The sequence below is a fragment of the Anolis sagrei genome, chromosome 4 (assembly GCF_037176765.1).
Source record: "Anolis sagrei isolate rAnoSag1 chromosome 4, rAnoSag1.mat, whole genome shotgun sequence".
In the NCBI taxonomy this organism is placed as follows: Eukaryota; Metazoa; Chordata; class Lepidosauria; order Squamata; family Dactyloidae; genus Anolis; species Anolis sagrei.
In genome coordinates, this window is record NC_090024.1 from 130052329 (window position 1) to 130064754 (window position 12426).

General features: G+C 41.3%; 1 protein-coding gene across 1 annotated transcript; it reads left to right on the top strand.

Moving 5' to 3' along the window:
* The first annotated feature begins 88 nt into the window (after positions 1–88).
* On the top strand, positions 89–10403 carry CENPL (centromere protein L). Its single transcript, XM_060774383.2, has 5 exons — positions 89–544; positions 3509–3685; positions 3823–4071; positions 5365–5907; positions 10212–10403. Exons 1-5 carry the CDS (start codon positions 524–526, stop codon positions 10281–10283), a joined length of 1062 nt encoding a protein of 353 aa, XP_060630366.2. The 5' UTR covers positions 89–523; the 3' UTR covers positions 10284–10403.
* Positions 10404–12426: the final 2023 nt, after the last annotated feature.

A 12426-nucleotide genomic window follows, 5' to 3' on the forward strand; every position in this document is an offset into this window, starting at 1 on the left:
GGCCTTTTTTCTGAGCATGCGCAAAACAAGTCCAATAACCCACTAACGTGAGCAGGACGCCTTCCTTCTCTCACTCAGGTATATCAACGCTGCCGGTGCGTGCCTCAAAGCCAACCAATCCGCACCCGGCCTTTTTCTGAGCATGCGCAAAACAAGCCCCAAAACCAACTAACGTAATCAGGACGCCTTCCTTCTCACTGGGGTATCAACAATGCCGGGGCTCTCCAGAAAGGCAGCTAATCTACGCCCGGCCTTTAACTGAGCATGCGCAAAACAAGGCCAACCTCCCACTAATGTGGTCAGAACCCCTTCCTTCTCTCACTGAGGTAGCGACGATGAAGGCGCGCGCCTGAAAGGCAGCCAATCCACGCCCGGCCTTTTGTTGAGCATGCGCAAAACATGCTGGCGAACTGGCCGCCAGGAAGCAGCAGCTGTTGTTTCTGCTCTTTCGAATCGCCCGCCTAAATTTGTCATTCGCCTCAAGCGCAGAGTGGGGTTGTCTGTGGCGTCCCGGGCCTGACAAATGGCGCAGGCAGAGCAACGGGTAAGGAAGGCGGAGGAGTGGGAAAAGCGTGGCAGATACAGTGGAGTCGTAGCGCGATAGTTCTGTGGTGTGGACGGGCTGCGGGACTGGCCTTTGGGGCCTCCTTGCTTCTGGGTCTCCGCCCGGGGCCTCTTTCTTTCCTTTGCTCCCTTGGGCCCCAGCTCTGCTCTCATTCCGCTTTACTGTTTTGTAGCAAAGTATCTTGTATATTGCAATGGATGTGAAACAAAGCTGATACTGCTATTGTGAGAAAGCCAGACCTCGAGCCCTTTCTGAAGAACAGCCACTGCCTGGAGGACAGAGAGGGTCCCCTCTGTAATCAGATTTCCTTGCCAAGAAGACATTTCTGTCTCCAGTTCTATATCTGAGCCTCTATGGTTTCATATTTGCTTTAAATTTTGCAACTACAAATAATTTAGATAGTTTATTTAATATTTCACATATAGGATAGAAAAATAAATACATAAAACCAGGTCATAAAATACAAAATACACAATTAAAATACTCTGTAATACTAATACTATAATTATATAATAATTATATGATTTATTGAAACGTATGTCACAAGTACCACCTGTCAGTAGTAAAGAACTGGTGGGATCATAAACCTGCAAAGGTAGTGGAAAATGAACATGCAAAAATACTCTGGGACTTTCAAATCCAGAGTGACAAAGTTTTGGAACACAATACACCAGACATCACGATTGTAGAAAAGAAAAAAGTTTGGATTAATGATGTCATACTGGATGATAGTTGCATTGAGGAAAAACTCAGCTGTTATCAGGACCTCAAAATCGAACTGCAAAGGCATAAACCACTACAGGTGGTCCCAGTGGTCATTGGCACACTGGGTGCCATGCGAAAAGATCTCAGCCGGCATTAGGAAACAATAAACATTGACAAAATCACGATCTTTCAACTGCAAAAGGCCACCTTACTTGGATCTGTGCGTATCATTCGAAAATACATCACACAGTCCTAGACGCTTGGGAAGTGTTCAGTTTGTGATTTTGTGATACGAAATCCAGCATATAGATCTTGTTTGCTGTGACATACTGTGTTTTTGTGTCAGTATAATAATAATAATTTTATTTCTTACCCTCTCTCCTAATGGCTCAAGACAGGTTACAAAACAATTAAAATACATAAGCACAGCAAAAACACAACAAATACACACACTAAAACGTACTTCCATAAAAGTTACACACCAAAACTTATCTCCACAAAATACAGATTAAAACACACATGACAGATCAAACAAAGGACACTTAAAATTCATGTTTAAAGATTGACTGGGTAGGCCTGCCAGAAGAGATATGTCTTTACATAGTTTGAAAATTCTGACAGCTCATTTAGCTGTTGGAGCTCTACCGGCAGATTGTTCCACAGCCTTGGGGCGGCTGATGAAAAGGTCTTCTGGGTGACGGTTGCCAGTCGGGTTCTGGCAAACTGGAGCAGACACCACTTAGAAGATTTTATGGGAGAAGACGATTTAAGTAACCCAAGCCATGTAGAGCAGTGGTTCTCAACCTGTGGGTCCCCAGATGTTTTGGCCTTCAACTCCCAGAAACCCTAACAGCTGGTAAACTGGCTGGGATTTCTGGGAGTTGTAGGCAAAAACACCTGGGGACCCACAGGTTGAGAACCACTGATGTAGAGCTTTAAAGGTCAAAATCAACACCATGTGCTTTGCTCGGAAACTAATTGGCATCCATTGGAGTGACTTTAGGATAGGTGTGATATGCTCACTCCTTGATGTTCCTGTTACCAATCCGGCTGCTGTATTTTGAACCAGCTGGAGTTTCCGGACTTGGTATAAGGGTAGCCCAATGTAAAGTGCTTTGCAAAAGGCCGACCTTGAGGTTACCAGTGCATGCACTGCCATCTTCAGGTCCTCCAAATCTAGGAAGGGGTGCAGCTGGCATATCAGCTGAAGCTGATATAAATAATTAGAATCATTAAAATATAGATCATTAGAATTATTAAACGGCTACATAAATCAATGGTGAGATGCACCTTTCAAATACTTCATAACATACAGTATTAATTGAATCACCTTGAAGTAAAAATGAACTGGAGACAAGTAAACATTCTCCCTAGCTTCCAAAAGACGAAGAAAAAAAGGAAAGTCCAGGAAACTACAGACTAGTCAGCCTGACCTCAATACAGGTTGAATCTCCCTTGCTTGGGACAAGAGGTTTTGGAGGTTAGATTTTTTTAAATGTTTGAAATACCTATCTTTGTAACTACAGGGAGTCCCCAAGTTAAAACATCTGACTTACAACTTGTCCTGTATCTATGTGCCCTGTTCTTACCCTTGTTCATATGCATCTTGTGTTGCATGTCGCCCTGTGTTTAATAGGTTTAATCAATTTATTAATCCGTTTTCAGTTGTTCATTTTTTTCTGCTGGGCCTACTGGATCTTTGAATTGTAATAAAGTTTTGATAGATTGAATGATTGATCGGATCTTGTTCATAACTTAGGGACAGTCTGTATATAGGGAACGAGGAAAGGGAAATTTGACAGAGGAAAGGGAAGTGGGAGAACTTGAGATCCTGCGGCTTGACTACCAGAAAGCCCCCGCAGAAACACCAGGGCATGGGAAAGTTCAAATATATCCAACTGCCATGTTTTCTGGAAATGTTGGGAAACTCCTATTGCCCTGGGCAACCCACACCACTCTTGCCCTTCCTGTTTTGTTTCCAGGGCTCCCATAATATGAAACTATTGGCCAGATGGGAGGAGAGCAAGACTTGGTTTAGCAGCTTAGCTTTCCAGCATTTCCTGAGCCTGTGGCAGCTGAATACATTTAATTGCTCAACAACAATTCGCAGTTCAAAAACATGCATCAGTGTTTAGTAGCTTGCTTTGTGTGCTACACCTTGACTATCTGATAATCTGATTTTTTTTTACTTTGTGTAAAACAGTTTAGTGTTTGTTCCTTTTGAATATTAATGTGTAGGATTCTAGCAGTTCTGACTCCAGAAGAATGATGACTGTTAGAGGAAAAGCTACAGACCACGGAGTGAACTTCACTAACACTGCACATCTTTCAAGAGCTGTAGTGTCCCTCAGGAGAGGCAACTTGTTTGGTCAGATACCAGCTAAGAGAATAATTCCACCAATATCTCACTTGCAGGTAAGACATTGCTCAGACCCAACTGACCAGGTGTTTGAAGATGACCAAGGATTTACTCTCTTGTGAGGAGAAAGTATAGATTTTGGGCACCATTTAACCCAGATATGCGTAACTAAAATTCTTCTTTTTTATTCCAGGCAAAGGCTGATCCTCAAATAGGCTTTCTTCTCAGTAAGCAGTGGACCTTATACAGTGTCACTCCTCTATATAAGTTCTCCTATGAAAAACTGCAGACATATTCCAGACAGCTGAGTATTTTTATTGTTGCTGAAAAGCAAAAAAGGCTTGTTGTGGAAGCGGAACCTGATCTTGTTTATAAAGTAAAATTCTCCTCACTCTCAGCTTTGAAAATGACAGAACATGAAAAGGAATCAGTCCTTATTCAGGTAGGTAGTTTGATACTAACAGGAAAGCTTGGTTTAATTTAAATTGAATTGTTACCATTCTCTTAAGGACTTTTTATTTATTTGTTTCATATCAAAAGCATCACATAAACAAGTATAAAACAGATAAAAATAGAAGGAGCACAAGTGGCTAAATAGTTTTTTGACTAAAAACGAGCAACAGTGACCATATTGTCTGTAGCTTTAAACTATTCCTCTAAACGTGGGGCCAGATATTGTGGACAAGCATACAGATGCAGAATTGTTTGTTCTGTTCCATAGTCACAAGATGGAAGATTCTTTTAGGTAGTACCATTTTGCCAGGTTGTCTTTTCATCTGCCCACTCTACTTCTGAGTCTGTTCAGGACTCCAAATGTAGTCTTAAATACTACATTTATTTATTTACGAGTGTTTGTTGTTTATTCATTCAGTCCAACTTTTCGTGACCTCATGGACTAGCCCAAACCAGAGCTCCCTGTCAGCCGTCGCCACTCCCAGCTCCTTCATGGTCAAGCCCATCACTTCAAGGATGCCATCCATCCATCTTGCCCTTGGTCGACCCCTCTTCCCTTTTCCTTCCATTTTCCCCAGCATCATTATCTTCTCCAAGCTTTCTTGTCTTCTCATTATGTGGCCAAAGTACTTCATCTTTGCCTCTAATATCCTTCCCTCCAATGAGGGTGAGTTTATTTCCCTCCAACGAGGGTGTTCCAATGTGCTTTTGATTAGGCAGCTCACCAAAGAAGTCCCCGACCATATCTAGCTCCTGCACTGTGATTTGGTTCCCTCTAGCACTTCTAACATTTTAATTCGCCTCCTAGCCCAGCTCTCCTTTTGCCACACTGGCCCTTGGTGCTACATAGAAATAATTGCTTCTAGAAATCCTGAGCCTGATCCCACTTTTGTTGTGAGCCATGCTATTGGTTTTATGATGTTTGTTTGATCATAATGTTTTTATTGTTTTTAGATGTTTAATTTTTTTTTCTGCTTGTTTTTAATCTGTTATGCTGGGCATGTCCCTTGTAAGCTGTCCCGAGTCCATTTGAGGAGATGGAGGCGGGGTATAAAAATAAAGTTATTATTATTAATAATAATAGTTACTTAGTTTTAATGTAATCTTCATACATATTGAGAGAGTAAATACTGCTAAATATGCACAGGATCAGAGTGCTAGCAGTTTCTATCAGTATATCTGATTCATTTTGCAAAAGATTTGGATTCTAACATTGTTTCAAGAAATGTTCTTACCTGGAATATGTCTGACTTCCAAATACTGTATATATCTTTTCTCCTAGATCATACAAAGATCAAAGGTGGCCACTGAAGATGAAGGTGAAAAAGTGGTGTGGGCAGGCTGGTTTTGTTGTACTTGTGGAGATGACATCTTAGAGACTGTAATGGAGGATTTCACTTACTTGCCTTTGTTCCTTGTACACGGTGCAAAGGGTCTCACGGACCTTGTGGAAACTTGGCTTCAGCAAATGTTTGATTGTTGTTTCGGTCCCTTACAAATCAGCCCCATCAGTCTTGCCTGGATGGCTGCAATGTGGTCTAACTTTAGTATGGACAGCCGCACAGTTGAAACAGAATTGACTTTTTCTGTACCTTGCGCTGCTTACCCGTTGGATATTTCTTATTCAATCCATCCTGAAGACATAAAAGCCCTTTGGGATTCAATCCAGAGTAAGGAATGGGAAGTCTGTCAAGAAGAAGTGGAATTGTTCATGGAATGCCTTTACAAACACTTTCACAGACACTTCAAGATATACCTGTCAGCCACAAGATTGGTGAAAGTTTCTACACCTGTAGCCTGTGCTCATTCTGCTGGAAAGATAAAGGTATGGATGTAGCTCACTGATCAGCAGCAACTAATGAAGGGAACGGTTCTGTTTTGTTTCGTTTTTAAAATAAGAAATATGATAAAAAAGAAGTTAACCAACCAATATTGGGAGCAATTTGATCATGTGCAGTACTAAACTGCAAAGTGTAAATGGCTTAGACTGTGGGAGCATTCTGGCGTTGAATATTCTAAACTAGCATTTGAGGCTGTTAAGATTTCAAATGCATTGTATTAACAGATATATATTTTTAAACCCACAATATTTCATCTCCAGTGGTAGAGCTCTGATTGTAGCTGTTCTTACCAGCGAATCCTTTATATTTTAGAAAGTGGCCATTCACAGATAGCCTGCTGTTGATTTTAACACAGGAGTGGGTAAGAAAAGCAGGTCATGACTCTACTGGTTGGCTACTGATGTCCTACATAAACATCACAATTAGTCTTTTATGTTTCAAATTTTGGGTTGCCGAGAGAATAAAAAAGAATCCCAGTTATGTAGAGGAATTAGCTCCTAAGTCTTAGTTATTCAGACAAACAGTACTAATTCCATTTTTGTTAAAACTCAATAGATCACAATAATGTTAACAATATTTTATGTATTCAGCCATGCAGTATTGCATATCAATATTCTAAAGAGCTTTGAAAGATATTTTAATCAACTTTCTGAAACAGAAAATAAGGATTGTTTAATGTTCTAAATCAGTGGTTCAACCTTTTCTTCCTCGAGGTGTTTTGAACCAACATCTGGTAAGCTAGCTGGGATTTCGGGGACTTGAAGTCAAAAATTCCTAGAGGATCAAAGTTTGAGAACCATGGTATCTAAATTATTTGCAGTAGTTTATACTTCATCATGTGTGGATAAAGAGGAAAAATAATTCCCCATAGTTACTGTCAAATAACTTTTGGTTTTCTAGAGCAGGGCTTCTTACATTTTTTCAGCATGCAGCGCTTTTTTTGCCCAAGAAAGCTTTATGTGACCCCAGGTATATAAAATAGGTATACAAATCAAACTTTTTTTTTGAATAATGGATGGTTAAATCCGTGGCTATAGAGGACCAATTGTACCACAGCAATAAGAATTAAAGTATGCCTGTGTTCCAAGTACAAAATTCAAACCTCTTAATAAAATACAGTGATCCTCAGTATCTGGTGAGGTTTGGTACTAGGATCCACAGTAGATAGCAAAACCCATGGATGCTCAAATCCTGAGATACACAGAGGTATAGTAAAACTTTATTTAAAAATCAAGCTTTAAGCTGTCTCTACATATTTCAAGCTGCAGATGGTTGAATTTGTAGATAGAGAGGGCCCATCCTATTGTAAGCCAATTTTTACGAGTAGATTAAGGTGCAATCTATAACTATATATATATATATATATATATAATGAAAGTCAGTGTTTGTATGTGTGCTTGTGTGTATGCGGCAGCTTTCCGATTGGCTTGCACTTCCACAAGCCACTGCGACCCCAACAAAAGACAAACCTGGACCAAACTTGGCATACATAACCCCATGCCCCACTTTACGTGGTGTGGTTTGGGGAGGATGGACCACGAGTGATCTGATTTACAATACTTTCAATCGCTTCAGCTCTCCTGGTGCAGTTTGGAGGATGGACCACAGATGAAGGGATTTGCAGTACCGTCTCGCACTTACAGAGATCAGTGCAACCCCCACAAATGACAGTCCTGGAACAAACTATTGGGCACACAGACCCAATATGTCCCACTTTGCGTCTGGTGCGGTGTGTGGGGGAATTATGGATTGCGGATGATAGGATTTGCAGTACCTTCATCTGTTTCGGCTCTCAAAGGACCAAACTTGGGACACAGGCACCCCCCTCCCCCCAAATGACGCACTTTACATCCTAGTGAGGTTTGGGGGAAGATGGACCACGAATTATGGGATACACAGTTCAAACAAAATGGCAGACAAAACAAACAAATCTTCATGCAGAATCTTCAGCCTAGGACAGAGGGACTTTTTATTCCATCATCTTACCGCTCGCCGCTGCCACCACTTGTAACTAAATTGCACAGAAACTGAATTCTCTAAGCTAGAGATTGCGAGAGAGGCCTTATGATGAAACAGTATCTTCTTTTTATTTGTATTATTCTCATTGTATATGCTTATAGGGTTACATGAGATCAGTTGCTTGCAGAACAATGTTTCAATATGAATTTCATTCACTCTATTCCTTCCTTTTTAACTTTGTTTCTTTCCACAGTCCCTATTTCCTTGCTTCAGGCTCGATACTGAAGTCGCACATAAATTGACTGGGAACTTCTTTCTTCTGGCATTCAGGCCCAACTACACTATAGGCTTAAATACCTTTTTTTCTTTAAAACACCACGTTAAATACTAAACACCTGGCCCACTACCTGGAGCCTCCTTTTCCTACTGACTCCGTCAGAGGCCTAAACAACTTGGACTAACGCCACATAATTAGGATCAACCATCCTCTGGTTCATTCAGCCATCAACTGTGCCTTTTTAAACAAATATTCTTTTTCTCCAGTGATAGTTGGCTTTGCCCCTTCTGCCAGGGCTAGGTTGCTATGGCAACGCCTGGGGCTTCTGTCCACCTCCCAGCTAATATTAATAAACATAATTAAAACTTATACCTTAAATGGGCATTTCGTTACAGCAGTACTTTTATCTGCTTTGGATCATACTTCAAACGACCAATGAGTCCCCTACGAATGACGGACCTGGATCACATTTGGCAGGCAGACCCCCCATGACACACTGTACATCCTGGTGTGGTTTGTGGGAGGATGGGCCATCTATGATGTGATTTGCAGTACCTTCTCCCTATTCAGCTCCAACTTTCACAGACCACTGCGACCTACATGAATGATGGGCCTGGACCAAAATTGGCACACAGACTCCCCACGACCAACAGAATATACTATAGACCTTTGAGGGACATTAATCTTGCTTTTTGGGAGTTATCGTTCACCTACATTCAGAAAAACTGTGACCACCGCCAACAATGGACTGGCACCAAATTTGGCACAGAGAAGCCCCATGACCTACTGAACATACTGCAGGGGTTTGCAGGCATTGACCTTGATTTTATGAGTTGTAGTTCATCCTTATCCACAGAGCACTGAACCCAGCCAATGTCAGATCTGGACCAAACTTGGCACACAGACCCAACATGGCCAACTGTGCATACAGGCAAGGTTTGGGGATGATGGACCTTTGCATTAGGAGTTGTAGTTCACCCATATCCACAGAGCACTGAACCCAGCTGGCATCCAATCTGGACCAAACTCGGTACACAGACCCAACATGGCCAACTAAGCATACATGCCCACTTTGGGGGGTGATTGACCTAGGATCTGGGAGTTGTAGTTCACCTTTATCCAGAGAGCACTGAACCCAGCCAGCTTTGGATCTGAACCGAATACAGACCCAACATGGCCAACTTTGGATACAGACGGGGTTTGGGGAGGATTGACAGATGGTTTGGGGAATTATCATTCACCCACTCTTAGGCATTTTCCAATGGGATCAGTCATAAAAACAAAAGTAAAAACGGAGCTTTTCCCTAAAAATTGTTTTATACATTACCAAACCAATAATACCGAATACCCCAAAACAAACAATGCCCACTTGCAATAGCCTGGGCACTGCCAGGTTCCCAAGCTACTCCTTAAATAAAAAAAAGAAATTTCCTTTCAGCAAGGGGGTGCGGTTGGAGAGAAGGGAGGGAAGTAAATGCACCAAGGGGCTGGCAGGGTAGTTCTCTTCCATCTCAACCCTTACAAATCCCGTTAGCTTTTCCTCATCTCTCTTCGTATTATCTCCATCATCCACCCATGCAGATGGCTGTCATTGCTGAGTCCTTTCCTTTCCATTAATAGCTTGGCTTTTGGCTTTCTCTTTTCCTATATCCACTCCTACTCTGTTGGGGGAGGAAGCCTTTCACAGCCCCAACATTGAGTTAAGGGGATTCCATTTGGGGCCAGGACCCACAGTTTAAGAAGTTCTGTGGCTAGATGACAAATATTTCCCTTTATACTTCACCACCGGCAAGGCCAGCTATGGTTCATGAAACTGGAATTCTATATCTGGAGGACCACAGTGCACATCCTAAACACTTAAATAAATCATTAGGACACTGGATGTACATTACAGAGTACATTTTGAGACATTGCAAGTTAAGCACAGGAAGTCTGTTAAACTGGAAAGTGGGGGCAGAGGTTGACCTTGTCATTCTAAATGCCTTTTACTTGAAAATATTGTATATTACTTTGATCTGACTGTAACAGTTTTGTTTTTTTGTTTTTTTACAGATTTTCCAAGCGCAGCATCTGATAAGAGTGCTGTTTTTACTGACAGAACTGGCAATTTTAAAGATACAATGAAAAACAGTACAAGACTTTCAGTGTATTTTCTGTTGCTAAGATACACTTTCTTTGTAATTATTTTCTCTGATTGTTTAACCTGTAATGTTCTTTGATAAAGAGTTATGGTTTTATAACTTTTTCCAAGTCTCTAATCTTGAGTAAAAATGAAGAAACTGAAGTTCCTATTATGCAATCTCAGCAACTGAAACTCTGGGGCAGGGGTCCTCCAACTTTTTAAGTCGAGGGCCAGTTTACAGTTACTCAGACTGCTGGGAGGGAGAGGGTGGACTGTAGTTTGAAAAGACATGAACGAATTCCCGTGCACACTGCACATATCTTATTTGTAGTGCAAAGAAAGAAAGCAATACAATATTTAAAATCATGAACAGTTTTAGCCAACATAAACTTACCAGTATTTCAATGGGAAGTGTGGGCCTACTTTTAGCTGATGAGATAGTCAAGTAAATTAGAATTATTGGTGTGTGTTTTCAAATTGGAGAGCTGCATCCTGCCTGCGGGTCTTCGTTTGGAGATCCCTGCTCTGGAGGGTTTTAAGCAGAGTCTGAATGGCTGTCTGCTGGGAGTGCTTTGATTAGCCAATTTTTGCACGGCAGTGAGGGTGGCCTTTGTGCTTTCTTCCATCTCTATGATTGTACAAAGCTAAGCAAGCTAGGAAACCAATCAAATAATAAATTCTCCCCATGCACAGACACCGACTTTATAACTCCTTTATATGGCCTCTGTATCTCCATGATAGATTACCTCCTTTAGGTCCATGTCATAGCCCTGCAGTGTTTTCCCCTTCCCCACCATGTAGCCATCTCTCCCAAGAGCTGACACAAGAGCCAGATTCCCATGGAAGGATGTTTAATCTGTTTTATTGCATTTATATGTTTTAACTGTTTTATAATTTCAAATGTTTATTATTTGTATGTATAATGCTGAATTGAATTTTGCCATAATTTGTAAGCCTCTCTGAGTCTCTTTCAGGGTGAGAAGAGCGGGGTATAAATAGAGTAAAATAAATGTGGCAGATTTCCCCATCCATTAGGAGAGGGAAGCCTTTACCTGCTGTGGGAGAGATAGCTGCACTCAGTTGCAAATATCAAAATCCAGACATGAGAAGCATTTAAGACTCGACAAGCTAAAACCCAGGAAAGGACATGATAGAAAAACTTCCTAAGTACCAATGTTCCCTTTCCAACAGGAGAGGAGTACTGAAATTCACAAAAGCAGTAATCCAGGATAAATCAGAGTTGGAAGAGATCAATGAAAACACTCCCAACAGATGTCAAGCCAGCCTATTTAAAAATGTCCACAGAAGACACATTCCAAGGCAGCCTGGTTGCTGGAACAGTAGAAAACAAGCTGGCTCCATCATTAATATGGCATCCTTTCACATCTTTTAATAGCTATAATGTTACTTCATAACCTCCAGGCTAAATATACCTAGTTCCCTATAGTGTTCCTCATAGGGCATAGTTTCCAAACCTAGTGTTAGGGGAACAGTGGCAGACTCACCTGAAAATAGAAGAGCTGCCCTACTGTCTGCCACTTAGAAGGGAACATTTCCTTTCAGTCTGGAGGTAATACTCCTACCTGTGCCCTTTCTTCAGACAAATTGGAGGAGTCTTATGATGTGGCTAAACTGTCCACCTCTATAATCCAGCCCTACTAGAGCTGGAAAAGCTGCAAAGAACTAGTCATATAAAGCCTGCAAACTCTCACTGATGTTGGGACTGAGGTGATAAAAGCTTCAGTAAATTAGAATATATTCCACATCTCCCAAGTAGGAGACCCTTCACTGTTGAAAAACATTTTGAGTGTGGAATAGTAGAGGCAAATTCAAGAGAAAATGAAAGCCATATTACAAGAGGCAAGATACATATCGTTGTGTAGGCTGATCTGGAATAACCAGTCAAACATTCTGGTGTTCAAAGCTACCCAATGCTGGTTATTTATCAATGTAAAGATCAGATATTAGGGATAAGCTATGTTTGTTTTCACTGGGACCAGCACTAAATTTTTACCCATTGAGTACAATTCTGTTTTTCTCCCCAGGGACCAGCAGCCAATGGCTCAGAAACCAGGGCTGACCCCAGGCTCACTTTTTAAGTATCTCTGGTATAGATGTGAACAATTCTAGCAACTGAGTCACAAG